General features: G+C 47.4%; 1 protein-coding gene across 27 annotated transcripts in view; it reads right to left on the bottom strand.

Annotated features, from left to right (window-relative positions):
- Positions 1 to 20,900, bottom strand: part of LOC105183462 (longitudinals lacking protein, isoforms A/B/D/L) — a 207,640-nt gene that overhangs the window by 87,840 nt on the left and 98,900 nt on the right. Inside the window, exons 7-8 of one of the 27 annotated variants that reach the window (XR_003113695.1) lie at positions 15,016 to 15,575; positions 14,428 to 14,583 (exon numbers count right to left, since the gene is read on the bottom strand). The exons of 20 other annotated variants lie outside the window; for them this stretch is intronic. Coding sequence is in view for 5 of the 7 variants with exons in the window: in XM_011141603.3 (XP_011139905.1) it covers positions 14,276 to 14,583 (308 nt within the window). In the remaining 2 variants the exon portion in view is untranslated. Of the gene's footprint in view, positions 1 to 2,480; positions 2,655 to 10,766; positions 11,021 to 12,383; positions 14,584 to 14,612; positions 15,576 to 17,310; positions 17,854 to 20,056 lie in introns of those variants that run through there. 6 more of the 27 variants (XM_025303830.1, XM_011141625.3, XM_011141603.3 and 3 more) reach the window with 6 other exon arrangements.

The raw sequence follows: 20,900 nt of genomic DNA, 5'->3' as shown, positions 1-20,900 counted from the left end.
GGGACTCGTCTGTCTTGCAACTCGTGGTCTCTCCACGCCGACGCTCTTCTACGCGTCGAAAAAATGGCGACGGCCACGCGCCGACGAGATCGATCGCTCGCCGTTCGTCGTCGTCGCTGTCGTCGTCGACGGACGTCACTAGGCACAGAGGGAGGCGAAGAGATCGAAGGAGAAAGAGAAAGAGAGAGAGAGACAGACAGAGAAATATAAAAGAGATAGAGAGAGAAAGAGAGAGAGAGAGAGAGAGAGAGGAGAGGAGAGAAAGATTTCGGTCAAACGATAGCCGTCTTTATTGGCGCACGCGACGGAGCATTGCAAGATCAATATGTGAACACTTTATTACAATCTCTTCTCTGTACACTTAAGCGGTTACGTTTCGTATAAAACTTGCCGTGCGTTGCCGTGCGTAGGATCGCTTCCGAGTCGTGTATCGTGGAGCCGCGATATGGGCTCCATCAGCGACACATTGTTCTCGGTGTGAAGGTTGAGAACACCGTAGCGGAGCGGCCGCAAAATATAGCCCGTGCGAAACTACGTTGTTCTCCTTGCGCATAAAGTGCGAAACTCGAAAACGCGGCCGAGCGATCCGACGGAGCGACGGACTTCGAGAACTTCGGTGGATTGTCACGAGAGAAAGTGAGTCTTATGACGGATTATTTATCGTAAAACGAGACGCTTAGTCAGAACTTGTGTGTGCCTTCGTGGTAGGTGTCGTTTGTACAATCGCCCCTTTCTTGTGTCTCTAACAGCAACGGCTTGAGCGTAGGGACAGAAATTCGACTGACGCGAGGTGACGTGCGAAAACTGTGGACTTACAAAATGGCTCACGCAACGAGGGCGGAGGGGTGGGGAGCGGGCTGTTGAAAGCTCGAGCTTCGAAAAGGAATGGCCAGCGAATAGTCGGCTGATTAGCTTACAAAATCGCCGAGTCGGTGCGCGTCGTCGTGATACGCGATGCGTGATCGTCGATATACGGGGCAGTCCTTTCTTTTGCGTGTATCACATTATTAATTATAATTAACATACACATACTCACATACAAATGCACGCAACAAGTATCACGCGGGATCATTGCCTCACATCCGGAATGCAACAGAATGCGAGCGAGGCGTCGCTTGCACGGCCCCTACGCGTAAAAACCTAGAATGTGTGTGTTTGTATAATATATACGCACGGGAGAAAAATAAAAAATATAAAAAAGAGATACCTTATGTACACGAGATTTATCGCGCTCCTCTCTCCCGTGAGATACTTAATGAAATCGTCCGATAAAGGCTGATTCTCACTGTCGTGACGGCAGCAGACAGGAGAGCCCAATGAGCAAATTGTTGGCAATACGCCGGCAGATTGACAGCAAATTCAATTAGAATACTGTGGCAGGTTCACCTTACACAACCGTCTCTCTCTCTCTCTGTCCGCATTAAGCTCGTCTTCCGTTGACAGAGCCTGACATAACCTCACAGCAGACTGCCTCTATAGAAAAGTACTACTGGCCGTAATATCAATTGGCCGGTAATAAATTATTGCTGCTTAGTAATTTTAGTACTCATGCAAGCGCTAAATAATTTGTCACTGGCAACAATTGATTGCAACCAACAATACTTTTCTATGAGGGTGATGGGGCAGAAAACGCGAGAAGGATCAGTACATCCCAATTAAATACATTCAAATGATTACAGAACGAAGAATCCCGCTCGTTTTCCGCCACCGCACTATGCTACCCAGTCATCAAAACCCAGTCATAACGTTGATTCGACGCTGATTTGACGTTGAAATGGTCGACGAAGCGTTGAATCAACGTTAATTCGATCCTTATCAACGTCGAATCAACTTTGAGTCAACGTTGTGTGGTTCTGGTCTCTAACTGGGTAACAGAACCTGCCATATTTCTGCCAGCAAGCTGCCAACAAAATCCACAGCAGACACTGCGTAGAATCTGCTTCTGTGTCTTTGGCTACTCAGCAAAGTCCGCCAATCCTCCGTCAAACTTTCTTTGACGTCTTCACATTGGAATATTCACAATATCTGTCTCACTGTCCATCACCGCCGGGTCTCAACCCAAAAAAAATCCCGAAAAAAGTCCTCAGAAAATTCGCGCGATATCAAAATATTGCCAACGTAAGCATGACATCCTGTGATTTTCCTAACATGTCTAGAGATGTTCAGAACATCCCAACATGTTCAAGGATGCTCAGGTTGAGGGAGAGCCGGACAGTCATGGTTAAGGAGGTCGAGAAAAAGAGCTCGACGGAGGATCGCCCAATCTCTTTGCGTCCGCCAGTGAGAATCGGCCTTTACGCGACGCAAGGGAAACATAGGCGGAGAGTGTCCGATTGCACATGGACGGCCTGGCTTTTATTCATTCCGATGCCACGAGAGCCTCGCGTTGGTGGCGATGTCGATGCAGTAGAGCTCGCTGTTCGGATGGAACGTGCGTATATGCGTCCACACGTGCGTGCGCTGGCGCAAGTGGTGCTTACAATACGGGCACTCGAATCGCTGCGGCGTGCCGCACTCGTATCTGTAATGCCGCGTCATGTGGCTGCGATGCTTGTAGCTGCGGTTGCACTTGGGACAGTGGTGCCGGCAAGAGATCTTCGGGCCGTAGTCGGCGCTCCTAAGATGGCTTTGCAGGGACCACTTCAGAAACGAATCTGCAAAAAGAGAATTCGCGCCGGTTAGTCGCGAGCGGACGCGTGCACGCACAAGGGAGTTCCGCGCGCGCGGTCTCTCTTCGGGCTCGTCTCTTCGACGCTGCCAGGGAGAACTCGTCGGTCACCAGGGCGGACAGAGAGGGTGCGAAGCCTCGCTCGGGCTTCGCGACACTGCCGCTCGGAAGGGTCACACACACTCGGGGGTGCGACCTACCGTGGAGGATCTACCGTGCGGCCTTGCCGCGCGTCATCGCAGGTGGCATCGGGGGAAGTGGCGCAGAAAATCCGGAGGACGTCGGGGGGATGTCGGGGGTGGGCGGTAGTACGAAATTGCCACACGGTGATGGTGAATCGTGAAGGCGATCGCAAGTCGAACGACAGGCCGGTGGAGAATGGAAGAGGAACAAGGAGAAGACAGCTGGAAACTGGAGGAAATGCACAAAGTGCAATATAGGAAGGGTGACACATTTTGTATGTCGAGGGTGTAAAACCTTTTTATATAAAAATAGAGAAAGAGACAGAGAGACAACTATTGTGGGTCTGGTAGAACCTCTGTGTTCGCTTAACTATTAAACTTATGCGTAACATTCAGAGCTATATACATGTCGATATCCGTTCGATTGTGTGCTGGTAAATTACCTGATTTATTACCGTTAACTTGCAAATAGTTACAATATAATCTCGGTATCCCGAATAGAGATAAAGTACAAGCCTAAGGGCATACTTTGGCTTCGTTAAAGAACGCACGTCGTCAAGTGTCGGAGAAAAAAAAGAAAAAAGAGCAGATCGTAGATGTTACGGTCCGCTAAACTGTTTATTAGATCGACCGAAGACGACAAATATACGTATGATATTTATTTATATATACAGGAAGAAAGAAAAGAATGGCGATTTAATGATGAGTAAACGAAGTATTACCATAAATGAAGTATAGCGTGATGCCGAGAGTCTCATGTGTATGTGTGATCACAGACTTCTAGATACTACATTCCACTGTGCGTGTACAGGATTTGTGGGATAAAATGTGACGCGAGGAAACAGAGGGTGCAGCGAGAAAGAAAGAAAGAAAGAGAAAGAGAGAGAGAGAGAGAGAGAGAGAGAGAGAGAGAGAGAGAGAGAGAGAGAGATGAGACATGTCGAGTAAGCAAAAATGTCGGGGCATCGTAGAATTTCGCTGCGTGTGTCTGTATTCATAATACAAAACGTCAACGTAACGTTACGTTATGCGTAAGTATAAACACGAAGAAACGAGTTTGTGCACCAGCAATTACAAATTAAAAATTCAATGGAGTCACACCCACATGCGTTATCCTGCGCACATAGCATTCGCCTACTTGACAAATGGCACTTGGCTTCACCTTTCAGGTCGCCGTTAGCAGTCCAGTGCAGTATACAAAAGTCCATAATTATGACTCACACTCTCAGCGGAGATGCTCGACTCGCGTTGTCGAGCGTCTAATAGCGATGCGCCACTTGATCGCAAAGTGCGAAATCGGTAATAATGGAACTCGTCGGCGGAAACGAAAAAGGAACTGTCGCGAGAGACACGTAGGTCGTAAACTCGAGGAAAGGAACGAAGTAACAACAACTCGCTCGTCAGTGCGGACAGAGAGAGAAAGAGAGAGAGAGAGAGGGAGAGGGGGGGGGGAGAAAGGGGAGAAGGAGAGAGAGAGAGAGAGAGGGAGAGAGATCATAGATATTAGTTAGCCGACTAAAGGAGCCTAAAACGTTGAGATAGCCTTAGCGCCCGAAGTACGTAGTCGCTCGCATATCGTGCTAATCAATAGAAATCCTCGTTCACGCTCATCTAACAGTTTCGAAGGAACGTTAACAGGACTCGCGCGCGGGCAACCGACGGCCCCCGCGAGTCCACTCCGCGGTGTTCCGTCTCGCGAGCTCAAGCCTGCTGAATGTCGAGAGCGTAGACCGGCCGATTGTGATGATTGCTCTTGATGTGCGAGTAGACGTGCGAGCGATGCTTGCCGGTGTAGACGCAGTGCGGGCACTTGAAGCGCGGCGCCTTGCCGCACTCGTACTTGAGGTGCCTGTGCAGCCCACGGTACCACTTGTAGGTCTTGCGACACGTGGGACACTCGAAGGTGCCACGCGTCGTGGTGTTGGCAGTCGCGGTGGCCGAGCCGGTGTAGCAATGACGTCGCCGGCGCATGGCGAGGAGCGGCGGCGCGCCGTAGCAAGTGCCGCTGCGACTGTAGAGGAGAGCTGTAAAGCACAGGATGGTTCGTCAGTTGACGGCGATACACCGACGGCGGGTGTGACTGTACGTAGATAGGTAACACTTATAAGAGCGACAATTTCAAACGGACACAAGTCTCTTTCGTGCGCTGTGTTACCCACATTCGTGGAGGCGCGCTCCCTTCGCCGACACGATCGGCTGCGTCGGTGAGACCTTGCGCTAGAAAACAACGAGGTTGTACACATGAAAAGCAAACATCGCTTGCGTCGACGGTCGACTATGAATGGGAACTAGATGCGCTTGGGAAGTGGAATTTCTGGCTCAGGGCTTCACATTCGAGGACAAACTATGAATCGATATTTGTAGTCGCAGATCTTATAGACCTTAAGATCGTTTTCGGTTCATCATCTCGCAGATGCAGTGCGGTTAGTTTAAATGGCTAAGTGACGAAACTGAAGATAAACTCAAGACAATTTTTAATAACATATCGGGCTATAAATACTGAGGACAAAAGGACGAGAGACATAAAAGATGGTGTCTTATATTTAAGATCGTCTCGAGTTCATCTTCAGATTCTCCGTGGCCAAAGTAAGCGATTCGTATAGTACCTGAAGATGAACTTATGATGATCATAAATGTAAGAAGTGACGGTACTCGTAGTTGGACATAACATTTAAGATCGTCTCAAGTTCATCTTCAGATGCCGTACGGATCGTTTTATCGGCTACGAAGTATCTGAAGACAGATTTCAGACGATCCTAGGTACAAGATCCGACTATAAATACCGCCCAAATCTGACCGAAGCCACACCAGCACCGAGGATCAAACATCGACCTGAAAGTCGTCCGATAGAAAAAGCTGGTGAACCTATTGCTCAACGCGCGAAGATCGAAACCTTAACGATCCAACTAGAAATTTATGCCGTGGCAGCATAGAATCTTATTAAGGATTCATAATCAGGTCCTTATTAAGTTAACCTTGCTGAATCCTCCTCACGTTTTATTTTAGATTAAAACTCCTCTGCTCAGTCAGAAACATCTGTCTCATGGATGCTTTTAGATTTTCAAGGAAATATTATAATCTCCAATTAGGGTTAATCTCCAAACAGCAAGTAGTTTAAAACAGATCCAAAGAAATATCACGTTAATTTTACGACTATTTTTATTAACTGTCAGGGGAAAAGAATAACTGTGACTTGTTAAAAAATATATACGATATGTGTAATAACGCAAGTCACATTATAAGATACAGGATATCCCGTGGGAAATTGCTGAGACTAATTAGCTGTCATTTTCGAATATATTCAGTTAAACAAAAAATTCAATTGTAAAAACAAAAATTGTAAAAACAAAAATTGCATTAGAAAGAGAAAAGTCTGCAGTTTTTAATATAAGGTATAAATAAAATTAAAAAAAAAAAATTAACGTATATTTAGTTTATTTTGTTGATAAAAAATATAATCAAATAAGCTAGTAATAAAGATTTTCAAAGTGCGCACCATCTGAATTTGTACAAAACTCGATTCTTTTACGAAAACTCGTAAAAAGTTTCTCTAACATGTCGTCTTTAACATTTCAGACGACCTTTTTAATAGCTGTTACTGAATCTGGCAGTGTTTTTTGATCTCCGGCATAGCAATTGTCTTTTGATTGATGTACCTCCAAAGAAAGAAGTCATATGGATTTAAATCAGGTTAATACGGTAGCCATTCTAGTCCTGCAGATTTGGGATATCCCAAAGAGATGACTCGGATGCCATAAACTTTATGGATTGTTTCGAAGATCTCCTGAATTCGATGCGGTGTCGCTCCATCCTGCATAAAATGAAACTCTCTGACTGGGCATGTTCAGGAAATGTTTTAAAGTCCTGTGTATTGTTGTTTTAGATATTTGAAGGGGGCTTGGCAGCTTTTCGAACGGAAGCATTTAGATTTTGTTCAAAATAATTCTTAATTTCTTCAATATCTTCTTCTACAGCTACAGACACAGGAAAACCTGGCAGATCGTATCTACGATCTTAGATAGTTCCATACTGCATAAAAAATGATCGATACTTCTGTCAAAAACAACACAAAAATTATTTTAATGGAGATTTATTGTCAAAAAATGAAGTGGAAACTGTGAATCCTCAGATGGACGATCATTAACCTTAAAACTCGTTCTAAAGTCATGGAGGGGAGAACCAATCGTTTAATTTCAGCAACTTCCCACGAGATACCTTGTACAATGAATAAGAATCCCGACAAGGACTCGATCAATTAAATCTTACTATACGATGTACTAGGTTGTTACATTAAGGTCCTAATATGGGATCTAATCATTATAACCTTATATAGACCTTCCTTACTCCATTATCATCAAGGTGTTACGAGGTCTGACTTAATTAGGATTACCTTTCGCTCATTCTATTAGGTCCTTGTCAATATCAGGCGTACCTGATCAAAATTGCTAGTCAGGGAGGTCGCAGCCGATGTCCACCGTCGTCGTATACACTTCAGGACGCGCTGATTTATCGCATTCAAGCTTCCTCAGGCTCTGCTGACGCATCATCGGTTGCGGGTGGTCGGACAACGCATCCGCGAGCAATACCTGAAATCGAGACGTTCGTCACGGTTAGAAGAGGAAAACTTGCGAACTTACAGGCGCGACGTACGAAAGTTGCTTAGTCCGGCTAACTTTCATCGGATCTTCCGTCGACCTCCTCTCCCTTGGGGGGCTTCCTTGAAGAGTTACGGTTGTCCATGTCTTCCTGGTCCGCTCCGAAGTCGGGATGAAGAACACTCTCTGGGTTAGGGGCGAGTAACTCAACTCGAGATATTTTGTTGAGTTTCTCGTCACACTGCGGCGACCGTCTCATTTCGACAAGTACTGAATCCCCACTCTCTGCGTTTCCAGGGTACTAAAAGGACTGGGAGGGATAGAAGGGACGAACGGAAAAGGGGGCGATCGAACATACGGACGACGCGCTCTCGCCACGGATATTCTTCGAGCGTGCTTTCTTTTTCTCTCCCTCTCTTTCTCTTTCTCTCTTCAAGGTGTCGTTCAATAGAGTCGTCTGAAGCACAACGTCTGACCAGGGTGGTACTTTCGGATGTGCGCGTAAATGTTCTGCGTGAATTTGGACGGTTTGTCGCAATACGGACACTGGTACTTGGGCGCCATGCCGCATTCGTGGCGCAGGTGCCTCGTCATGTTCTTCTTCAGGGTGAAGCCGCGGTTGCAGCGCGGGCAGTAATGACTCTTGTTGATGGAGTAAACTTTCCGCCGCTTCCTAGCGCTCTGGCGAGTACCTGAAAATTCGGAAGGGCCGATTAGCACCGGTGGCACACTGCCTTCGCTTCGACTGCAAGTCGTTCTTCAAGTTCTCGTTCTCGCTCGAGACGTGCGCGAACGCGCACGGATCCGCGTCGTTGGGCGTGACGGTGCAAGACCGACAGGCCAAAATCGGTACACAACAAATGCCCCAACGCGTTTAGTGAACGCATGAGCACTTCTCGCCGGGTGAATGTGTACATCAAACAACTTGGAGCGAGAACGATCGCTGCCTCGGATTCGCGAGCCTCTATTCCGAACGCGTATCGAATTATTAAACACGCTTCAGCTTTCTCAAGTTAAAACGACGTTGCACGTGTCGCTTATATAAAGGAAACGAAACTTGGGACTCCAAGGGCATAACCTTAATCCTTAAACTGACTTAAGGAAACGGAAGATGGAGGCTGGATGAAGCGCGGAGCTAGCTTAATCGTCGCGGCGCCTCACTTCTGTTCTATGATGTTGAAGAACAAGATCGCCTTTGAGCGCTGTTCACACAAACGCACTGCAAAGACTTACATACATAGACTGAGCGTTTCACAAGACTCCATCTCAAAAGAATAGCCTGTACCGCACAAGCACTCGATCTTTGTCCAACTTGATTCTTATTGCAGAGAGCTAGACGAAGATAGCGTGCCCGTGTGAACAGTGGAAGTAGTATATAGCTGTCTTTCGTCTTCGAAGCTCTCATGAGAAGAAACAGTCTATGACACAAGTCTGTAGATTAGCGTTGATAGTCAGACACCCAAAAGCGCCGTTCGCACATGGTAAAGATTTTTGGGAGGCATCATTCTTGTACACTCTAAAGGTTAATCTTTAGGATTACCGGAATAGCAGCCCCGGAAGAAGAAGCAGATCCGTAAGTGGAGACTCGAGATCTCGGCCATCTGCCGCGGTCGCAGAACAGCACGGATCGTTCTCGGTCCAAAGTAGCGATCATGCAAATTTTCTCCAGGAGAGGAGACATGAGAAGCCAGCCATTCGTAGCGATCCTGTGATTGCCCGATCAATGTTGTGGAACCGTCAGTTCATCAGTTTCACACTCTCAGGAGAAAATTAGACGATCGTTGAGACCGCTGTATATAGAAAAGTTTTATCCGTAACCGCACGGTCGTAAGAGAACCGACCAATCAGAGTCGATTGTTCTCCCTGCGCCAGAGGAATAATCGACTGCGATCGGTCAGTTTTCTTACGATCTCACGGTTACAGTTAAAATTCCTCTACGTGCAGTGGTTTTTACTCTGAGCGTCGTTATGCTCGTAGCACAAGCGCACAAACCATGGTAATAGCAATCGATCGAAAACCAACACAGAAGAAGCCATTGCGTTTATTTCACCCGATATTTTCGAAGTCTCTCAGCGATATAATCACAATATGGTGCACAATATGGTGGCAAACCGGCATGGTGGTAACGGCACGCTAAAGCCGCGACGCATGGTATTACACTCGTGTTCTTCTTCAACTCGCCTCGACCCTACCGTCGCACTTTCCGCCCTGTGATGTTTTACATGCGAGCTTCGTGTTAGAGTTAGACTACTAAGATTCACAGCGGAACGACCGTGTTTAATCGCGCGAATACGAAGATGTTAATTAGACCGTCGCGCGCAGCCACGATTCTCGACTGTCGTCGTCTCCGTCTTTCTCGCAAAGTCATCATCGCGATGACGTGTGTTGGCTGGTGTACGTACCCAGTGTGCTTAGAAATAACGATCGCTGCGAATGAAAAACGGAAATGCACGTAGCACGAAATGCGAAGGCGTCAACCACGAGGGTGCGGAAACTTGTTCACGAGGTTTCAGCCGAGCGAGTCGTCCCAAAAGTGATCGCTGCCAGTTGTCGTTCACTTTCTCGTTCGCATTTCAACCGACTAAGGCTGGATTCATATATTCGTTTGAATAATGACGGACAGGGTTCTGTCGAGGTATTTTTCAACGCTTCTTTGCATTGAAAGGCCGGATTCTCACTATCCGTTTAGCCCGGATGGTGAGAAACCAGCCTGAGAAGAGAGTCGGCTGTTAAAACTACAAGTTCTGGCAATAAATAATCGAAACTCAGAAATGTGTGGCGCACTTTTCTTTTTCAACCAGACCACCTGGTACTTGCATCCGGTGATGACGGCTTGAGTACTTGTGGAGAATCGATGCCGGCACTCGGAAGGCTGCACCCTGAGACGTAAGAAGGCAAAGTATAAGATTAGAACTGAAAATGCGGCACGAAATCAAAATCCGAAGTGAAATTAAGAGGGCATTAAGAGGGTCGGACAGTTTCACCGAGGGAAGCTGACAAACGCGCAAGTTAACGATGTTTGAGCTCGGGCATTTCTGATACGGGAATATCTCCAAAGAAGTCAGAGGAATCCAACGGTTGTGTCAACGTCGAAAATAAAAATAAATAAATAAATAAATAAATAAATAAAAAGCGAGGTCAATAAAAATTCCTCCCAGTTCGCAATATATATTTAAAGCTCTGGGAGACGGTATTGGTGCGGACGTTTGCGGGGGAGAAGGATCTTTGCGTAAGAAATCGTGTTTCAATTGCGAGAGCCAAGTTATTCCAGATTTATTCTCTACAGAGACAAGTATATTCTCTCCCCCCTCCCTCCCTCTCTCCCATACTGCACGTTCAAAACATCTTGTGCACACCGACTGGCAATTTCGGGTGCCACCGTCTGATATGTCTGTAAACGTTCGAGGACGAATTGTCCTTTTTGTGGCAGTAGGGACACGCGTATCGCGGCGTCTGGCCGCACTTGTGCCTAATCAGGTCCCACATCCTTCGGAAGCCCGCGTTGCACTTCTGACAGATATAGCTGGTGACCGTTTGCATGCCGCTCCGACAGCTCCACTCCGACAGCTGTACATCTGAAAGCAAGCGGAACGTTAATACCAAAGGGCGATCCGTGACGCCTACGAGAGTATGACCCGGGCATTTCGGTGTGACCGAACGACATCGTAAAGCAGCTAAGCGATAGGATCCGTCAGCTCGCGCATTATTCGATTATTATTCCGATCGCCGCGCGTCCCGACATCGATTCCATCGCATCTCATCGCGTTCGGCTCTCTCTCGCGCGCGCGCCAATTTGTCGTTTCCTTGCTTCGCTTTCTTTTTTTCTTTTCTTTTCTTTGCGATGCCGACGCGTGAAGGGAGATTGGGAACCGACGTTGCTCAGACATACGCTCCGATATGTCTTGAGTCCTTTGCTTTGTTCTACGAGGATAACGAAAAAGCTCCCCGATGCAACAACGAAACTGAGCACACGTTAACTACGAACGCAATATCAGTGTGAGAAAATGGGCACTTCGATGGGATGGTAAAGCGCAGGTGGTTTTCTTGTCTTTTTATTTCCTCCCACGTCGCTGCCAAGTTACGGTAATTCGCAGGAGCGAGGTGGTCTCGGTCGATTTTTACCGCTTTCAGCCGCATCACTGAGAAATGTGGTTTTCGGGTAACACAAAAACGCAGGAATTCCTAACGCGGCGGCGGGTTAAGTAGTGCAAGCGACCAGCTGTTCTTTATTTTCTCACTCTGCGAGAAATACGCGAGATACTCGTGCATTTTGTATAAAGTTTTACGAGCCGAGAAGTACTGAACTGCCGCTTTATAGTTGTGACGATGCAGAGAGCAACACTGCACGCACACATCGATCGAGGTGTAAGCGCAGTGTTTCTCTCGAGTCTATCAGCGACCTGTCAATTGTCAGAATCTGAAGAAAGGTCACAGGTGAGAAAAGAAGAGGGCAGAAACCAAGGGGAAGTGGATTGTCCGCTGCTTTTCTTCAAGGCGACGTGCGCGGGTGCGTAAAAAGGTGGCATGCAATAAATATGGATTTTATTCGCCATATATGTACAAATGGTTCCCACTGTCATACGTTCGATTTACGGGGCGATACGGGAATCCAAAGGATACGCGTAAGCTCATCGTCGTGATAATATGACGCCAGAGAGTTGCTTCGCACGAACAGATCCTGTCCCCTGATTCCACAAGGAACGTCGCTGGACACAAGGACCGCTTCGACTATACGAGTCCGTGGATTATTATGTGGACGTGAATTCTCCGGGGGGGGGGAGGGGGAGGGGGAGGGGGGGTTTACATAAAAAGTACGCGTAAAAATTGATCCCACGGTTGTGTGAAAGCGGCTATGCACGGCACCACAGCTGCTTCAGTGAAGGTGCGCGCTGCTCGACTCGGCGGGCGACGTCGTCTCGCAATCAATTCTCACGCTGATCTCTTCACTGTTTTATTGAGGTAAACGATACACTCCGAGCATCGTTAGCGGATGGGATTGTCGGTTGTACATAGACTCGCAAATGGCACAGACTGCAACACGGTCGAACGTCACGTTTCCAAAAGGGCGATTCGTCTATCCCTTTTGCCGCGGCCACGAGGGAGAAGTACGCTCTTGGACACTCATCGCGCGCCTTTCATTGATGAAAGAGAAAAAAGATACAGTCTCGTCGAAATAGACGGGTCCTTTTGAAAGCACGCTCGGATCGACAGTTCGAATGAGATTTGCAAGTTGTTTCTGTTTGCTTGGACGCACACACGGTAGGAACTTACAGGAAGAAACGATCGAAATGTTTTTCTTTTCTCGCGCAACAATTCACACAATGCACACTCGTCCTTCTCTTGCGCACTATTTACGGACACTCCGGCGAGTCGGACGTCGTTAAGGTTTCCTTCGCACTCCCTGCTATTAGAGACAGATCAATTCGGGAAAAGAAGTCTTGCTGTGCGTTACTGTGTGTGGTCTTTCGGGCTGAAACTTGAATGATCGGATTCAGTTTCGCGGAAGAACAAGATGAAATTCGTAAAAAGTGTCAATGTGTGTGTGTGTATGTGTGTGTGTGTGTGTGTGTAAGAGTGCTTGGAGCAAGGAACAAACGATAAATAATTTCGACACAGATCCGTTTTCCTCCCTAATTTTCACACACGTTATGCTTTTCTTATTGGATTTATTTCAGAATCATCTCGCCCATTCGACTATCTAATTACACTTCTTACAGTAACGAACCAACTCGTTCCTCGATCCAGGCCTTACAAGATCGATCGATTACAAATGCCCAAAGAACTTTTGCTCACGTTAATGAGGAGAAAACTAAGTCAATGATTAAAGCGATAAAATAATTTAAAAAATATGTCTTAAAACATGATATAATAATTTCACAGTCAATGTGAAAATAATTGAGATAAAAGGAGAAAATTGCGAGGAAAGAGGGATGAAATTGTCCCTTTCTTCCTTTCATTCATCCTTTCCACGCTACCGTTTCCTCACAACGACCACATTGAATTACAACGTCAAAAGGCGAGAATCATGTTTCGTCTTGCGTCACACGTCGAAATAGATCAATTTCGATCGATCGAGATTTCTAGCTATTTACTGATGCATAATCAAACCGTTCTATCACTTTGCCATATTCGCCAAAAAATCGTCCTTAAAAAGGAACGGCAAAGGAGAAACTCGCACAAATGGTTCTAGAAAAAAGAAGTGACAGCAGCGATTAGGCCGGGTGAGAAAAATTCCTGCAAAAACAGCAATATTAGAAAGCTACACCAAACGCAAAAACTTGGTGCTCGTAGATAAAAAAGGAAAGTAAAACTAGAACACATAAACATCTGGCGTGCATTAAACGAATAAGCTTTGACAAATTGTACATTGTCACATTTTGCCAATTGCATTATTCATCGATGCGCGGCCGTAGCGGCCGCGTTTCAATACATCTTGTCGAGCAATTTCCTCAGTGAAACATATCTCATCGAGCGCCAATAACGACACGCGCCTCAGTCATCATTAAATATCACAAATTACCAATTATTATTACACTATATAACAGAATTCACCTCGACGTGCAACGCAAGAACGAGAAGAGAGATCCCCACGATTTCTCGCATCTGACGTCGTGATCCAGCATAGCCAACTAGAACAGAGTGCAGCAGAGAGGTACAGTAGAGTAACTACGATCGAGGATCCACATCCTCAAAGTCACTTGAGAACGATCTTTCTCGTTTCACTATCGTTTGCAATTTAGTCCGAGGGAGGTTGAACGAGGAGGGGCGAGACATCGGCCGCCGACGGGCGACGGAAGTGAGAGAGGTAGAGGGAACAGCTGATCTCTCCTTCAATTTCTATGCACGATCACCGGCATTCCATCGTGCCGCATCCTAATGTGCTTGTAAATGTTCGACGAGCACTTGTCCCTCTTGTTGCAGTAAGGGCACTTGAACCTCGGCTCCTTCCCGCAGTCGTACTTCATATGAGTCTTCAGGGTCTTCTTGTAGGTGTAGCCGGCGTTGCACCTGGGACAGTGGTACGCCATCTTGCCGGACTGCCGCCAGAACGGCCCGTTTTCGTTCTTCACCTCGTTGCCGCTGTATCTCGCTTGCAGGATGTCCAAGATGCCGGCGTCGTAAGGCTGCAGGAGCCATCCTACGAACAGGAAGAACGAGGCGACGGTTAGTCGTGGTCGCGGACACGGGGCGCGAGCGCGACTTAGCTTGGCCAGAACGGAAAGGAACATAACGTAGGTGGGCACGACAAAAGAGAGCGACGAGCGAGCAAAGGTCGCAAAAGCGGAAAGATCTCTCGAGGCTCGAAGAACGCGCGTCGGCGAGTAGATGACGAGGCGGTAGCACACTGTGGGGTGCACAGAGGGGGTGCGGGGTCGGGGGTGAAGGTGGAGCTGCGAGGGATTCAGCGAGATCCAGCGGGTGTCGCCGCTAAAGGTAGTTAAGTGGTGGTTAACCAGGGGGACATCCTCAGGAGAAAGAGGACAACATCGCAGCGTTAGAGATCTTATTATTGGGAGCGCCGCACGCTCTCTCCACGTTGCGTTCATCGGAGGACGCCCCGGACGGGTACCGTTGGAGCCTCCACGTGCTCGTGGAGCATGACGAGGACGGGTCAGGACTCTTTACGCGTCCCTCGGGTTCCTAGCGTAGAGCACGACGATGCGACGGGCCACCTCTTCGCCTCCTTGCCTGCGCCGCAAATCGAACGCAGCTCGTCCGTCGAGCTACGGCGCCCAGGACGACCGACGACGTGATGGTCGCGAGGCGCAGGTGAGATCAGGCCCGAGCGAGTGAACGATTGCTGGCTGCTCGTGCTTCTCGACGAAATGCCGTTGGGCTGCCGACGTGCGAGACGACCGTAGCGTCGAGCATCACTGCTGCTTGCGGATCAATACAATCGATACACATGGATGCTGTTGCCCTTGTGGTGCATTCTGATATGCCTGTAGGTGTTGGACGACTTCCGGTCTTTCTTGCCGCAATAGGGGCACTGGAACCGCGGCTCTTTCCCGCACTCGTGCCTAAAATGCGTCAACATGTTGCTCTTTTGGCTGAATGTGCTGCCGCACCTTGGGCAGGGGTATCTCCGATTACGCAGCTTGTGCTCGGCCATGTAACCCGTGTGCGACACTGGAAAAGAAAAACAGATCGAGATCGAGGTCAGTAGGAGCGTCCAAGACTGCGAGATACGTCGGCGTTCCGGATATAACCGAGACAGAATCTCGGGTGTGGGGAAGGGAGTAATCTTAGCTGAAAGAAACCAAGTGGGGAAGCACCTCGCGCTGCAATGTAATCTCGGTTATATCGCATTGGGTTTGGGAAGCGACACGCCGCGCGGCTTGTTAGAAAATTTCGCCCCGCTCTTCCAGTCCGCTCGTTGGGACCGGGTTGAAGCTTGTCGCGCTCGAGTGGAATATTAAACAACGGTGACTTCTCTCTCCGCTCGGAGCTTGAGATGCACATGCGGATAATTGCGTACGGTGAAACTGTGTGACGGGCATGTACAGATATGATACAAGTGAGAAACAATTTGGTGGATTGTAAAACTAGGAGAGAACGGCCGTGAGGAGAACGGAACGAAAAGGTATATTTAAGAGGGGTGTAATTACACACAAGAGAGAGAGAGAGAGAGGGATGGTGGGGAAAAAGAAGAGGTGATCAATGGACGCTTTTGTTCGTCGGCTCGGTCTTGCTCGAACCCGCAGACCCAATCGGATCGAATCTGGAAAAAGAGAAGTATGATTCCCAGTGGCGTGGGGTATTGCCATCCATCAGAGCACTCGTTGAAGAAATTACCCATTAGCGGGTCGCACACGCGCAAGAATAATTCCGTTACCTCTTGTTCGACCGATGTATAAACAACAGTTTTTATTGCTCAGCTGTAAGGAGGTATAATTTACAAATCCACAGCGCAGCATTCAGTAACGCAGAGTTCGCTTGGAAAAACGCACATGTGACTGGTTGGTTATGCAACACTTTTATAATACTTTTGGCCTGTAACACTCGTAGACGGAGAATATGCTCGGCGCAACAATGAAAAGAAACACTACAAATTACTTGTATATATGTGGATGAGACCAAGTCCGATACATAGATGCTGTTATTATAGTGGTCGTGAAGGAGCCGCTCATGTCGCGCGCGCGTATGGTGTCGATATTACTTTGGATCGATAGGTTGGGAAGGGAGGGGTGGGTTTCGGGTGGAAGTCATACACTTAATTTCATCCCCATTCGTGTCAACAACCGAGTAAAGTAGTAACTAATTCATTGATAGCATCTTCTTGGCATTTGGCTAACAGACAAAGGAAAAGTCATTCACACAAACGTAGGCGACGGAAATTCGCCCAAGAACGGTATGTACAATGTGTCCTAAAGAAAAAAGAGGTAAACATCCACTGGTAACAGAAGCTTTTACTCCTCCTCGGTGAATTTTGAGCAATTTCCCTTGACCAATTTTGTCTCTCTTTCTCAATAATAACCTGTGTACACGATAAAATTTGATAATACGCGGTACGTAAAATATGAATTAGAATCAGAATCTCGATAAATAATTTAAATCTGTGTCAACACAAGTGATAAAAACTTCAACTTATTAAGAGAAAAAAAATATCACTTTTTCAGATTATATCTAGTTGCTCAAGTGACAGATCAGTGAGAGCCTCTTATTCTACTTTTAACGGCTTCGTCAACACACAATAATTAGATAGCGGTGCCGCCGGAGACTCTCGCCGATTCACGAAATAATCTGTCACGATTCATAAAAAAATGATCGCTCTCTCTCTCTCTCTCTCTCTCTCTCTCTCTCTCTCTCTCTCTCTCTCTCTCTCTCTCTCTCTCTCTCTCTCTCTCTCTCTCTCTCTCTCTCTCTCTCTCGACCCGCAAAACGGTCTCGTTGATTCACAACCCTCAACGACGGCGAGTTGTGCCGCCGGGACGCACACCCCCGTGAGACAATCGCGTGTATATATGTACATGAAAAACGTCGTGTCTCCGCGCGACGACGCGAAGCACTCGCCCCGAAAAGTCGTCGGGAGGTCGCAAAAAGTCCACGAGGACCTTTCGGATCGTTGAATTCTACGCGCGGGTACATCTCTCGTTTGTCATAAAAAAATCTCTCGCCCTCGGTCGTCAGTGAGAACACACGCGCCCTCCCCCTCTCTTCCCAGCCCGTTTCCGTCTCTACTGCAATCGATCGGGTTTGAAGAAAGGCATGTGCTTGTGAATCCTTCGTACGTGCTTGTACACGTTCGAGCTGTAGTTCGACACGTAGTCGCAGTAGATGCACCGGAAGCGGCTCTCATGATAATCGCCGCGGGGCCGGCAACGTCGCACCACGCGATTCTTCTGCAGGATGCTGTGGGCGCAACGGGAACGGTTGAACCAGCCGTCGTCGCAGGGCATGAATCCACCTGGAAGAATTGTTTCAGGATCAGAACGGTCGAGAGCAAGGACTCCCTGTTCGAGCTTTCGGTGCTCCCCCATCAAACAACGCATCGATTTCTCTCTCTCTCTCTCTCTCTCTCTCTCTCTCTCTCTCTCTCTCTCTCTCTCTCTCTCTCTCTCTCTCTTTCTCTTCCTCTCACATTACACACTGTCGTGCGACTCAAACAGTCCTCTCCCCGACCTGGAGAACATACTCGTCGTTGCGAAGGGATGTTTCTCTTATCTTTCTCTTTTCAGGAATGGTGGGACACACACTTAGAACGGCACACTAAACGAAAACACAAAAAGCAAGTCTACAAGTTGGGAATTGCACGCGGGAACCGCCTGCTCGCGATGCGGCAGTATTTCTCGACAAGCGAAGAGAGACAGAGACGCTTATGGAGAGAACGGGAGACAGCTCGAGGTCGTAGAGGTCTAGAGGTTGGCCGAGACATTGCGGGGCATTGCGTGTCATCACGATGACGCTGCTGCTGTCACGTGCGATTGTACGTCTCATTTGCGAGTCTCGCAGCATCGCGAGTTCTCCGGGAGTCTGCCTGACTGGGTGGCGAAAGAAAGTGCATTCCAAGTTGGATAAGAAGTTAGCCATACGAGGAAGAAATGTAACATGGAACACGTCATGCGCTTTGTGGTGCTAAGAACGGGACTGTACAAACAAAAATCGGCGAGGTACGATTAGTCGAGTCGGAGCGTCTCTCTCGTTGTCGTCGCGTTCTGGTTAATTCGTCATGTCGTCATGTCGGATATATATCGATGCAGGGGCCACCGTTGAGTGCACACCGATCAAGCGTTTCTGTTGCGTTTCCACTTTTGCATCTGTCTTTACTTTAGTGCCTAGACAGATCCGAAACAACAAAGCCTGTCCCGTTTGCAAGTCCACGTTAGATTCGTATAGTCACGCGCATTAATTCGCGCCGCAAGAGGAGAAGCGTTATTCCCCCACTCCGACCGTCATTCTCCGCCATTTGTCGGAGGTCGGTCGAGTCTGACGCGAATTATTGGAAAAAAATCGTAAATCCAAGCAACAGACGTCTCTGAGGCCGATGAATATCGTAAAAAAATTTCCAGAATATTGTAAAAAAATCGTTACCGACAGACCGAGGAGAGAGAAGGGCGCATGAATCATCATACTGAGGTGTTCGTTTACATTTTCCTAGCTAGACTCGGTTGGTCTCTGACAGCTAACGGAGAATGACGGGGAAGTGACGCTTCTCCTCTCATGGCGCGAATTAATGCACGTGACTGTACACGATCCTCACTGGGACTTCCGGCCGGGAACAACGCGCAGTCGATTCGGTCTCGTCGCGCCTTGTTCACCTAGAAAGTTGAAGAACACTCGTCAGAGGCGAAACAAGTATTCGGCTACCGATTCGTCGAGAGCGTCGCAGATTGTTCTTTTAGCGAGAAGAGCGAAGAAAATCGTGCGAGCGATTTCTGCGCTCACAAAAACGACTCTTCAAGTCAACAACTCGTCTTGATGAAGTATAAATAGCCCAATAATGCATCGGTTTGATCAAATTCAAGCAGCCTCATGCGATAGTCGATCGCACGTTGTTCCTCGCTTCTAACGGCAAATCAGTTCACACACGTCTGACAGCCGCGAATCCTTAAGGACAATATACAGCGAGAACGCGCAAACAGATGTTCGAGGGGAGGTGAACGTAAATCGCGGGAGTTAAGGAGAGTTTCAGAGAGTCATCGGTTTCGTTTCTTTCTTTTATCGCTTGTTTGATGACAGTTTTACAAGTCTTCGTACACATCAGATCGAACGTAACGTCAACGAACAATCCTTTGGCATCTCACGGAAGATTAAAGTTACATCGTTATTACAACGCGCAGTAACGGAGAATATCGATCATGCATTCGCAGAGCGCCGATTTCTATTTTATTCGCTACGTCGTTTTCACGTCGGCTACGAGGCGACATATAGCGCACTGCTCTCTCTCTCTCTCTCTCTCTCTCTCTCTCTCTCTCTCTCTCTCTCTCTCTCTCTCTCTCTCTCTCTCTCTCTCTCTCTCTCTCTCTCTCGCTCTCTCTCATATACATACACACACACACACATACATCTTTTTCGAAAAAGCTGCGCTGCTACCTGCAGATCTCCGTACGGGCTCCTTCTAACGAGAAACGTAAGTAAGAAAAATAAATAAAATAAAAATGTATATGTCGTTTCGTAGCCAGCCAGACCTCTGCGTCCTCTCGTCCGGAGGAGCGCTTGAACTCGAGGAAAAAAATTACACAGCTGCTTGGAGAAATGTTAACACGTTAAACACGTCGTGTCTCGGCCGCCGGCTAACCCAGAGTACAAAATTTCATAAACAATATCCTAATGTTAAAAATTAAAAGTTTTAGGATTACGAAAAAAATGTATCTATATATTACTTTAATCAATAGTAAATGCGCGGCGTAAATGGAAAGATCAACAAAAACTTAACGGCGCTTAACGTATTAAAGAACGAAGCTTATACGAGTTATACGATCGAGAGGTGCCGCTCGCAATTCGCTGTACGATCGCGACGGCTGTTGTGCGTTTCGAGCGTGTGCTATCGAACGAATGGCGAATCATACAAAAACTATCGTTAGGGCCGTGGTGTCAATCTCGAATGGATAAGCCTGCTCGTGGATAACGCCTGCGAATTACCACGCTTCACTCTTCAAAAATAAAAGTGGCTACGTGCTTATGGCTTTCTGTTCTTTCCAGCTGAACTTCCTGTACTGATTGAAGAAGTGTACACTGAAGCGTTCTTTCTAGCAGAAGCGTCACATCAGATATTACTGTTCTCTCCACCAGTGTAACAGAACTTGCAGTTCACTGTACTGCTTGCACCAAGTCTGGAGTTAGTACAAGCAGCCCAGTACATCGCGAGGGCAACATTCACACCAGTTCAGGCAGTGTACTTGAAAAGAACAGACCTACAGTTATTAGGCTGTTGGATACTTCCGCAGTCTTCACTTTGTTAATATTAATATGTTAATGTTAATATTAATCAATTATGTTAATATTAATCAATTA

The sequence above is a fragment of the Harpegnathos saltator genome, unplaced genomic scaffold (genome assembly GCF_003227715.2).
Source record: "Harpegnathos saltator strain DR-91 unplaced genomic scaffold, Hsal_v8.6 scaffold58, whole genome shotgun sequence".
Classification (NCBI taxonomy): domain Eukaryota; kingdom Metazoa; phylum Arthropoda; class Insecta; order Hymenoptera; family Formicidae; genus Harpegnathos; species Harpegnathos saltator.
Note: the sequence above shows the minus strand (reverse complement) of the source record. Positions and strands in the feature narration are given on the sequence as shown.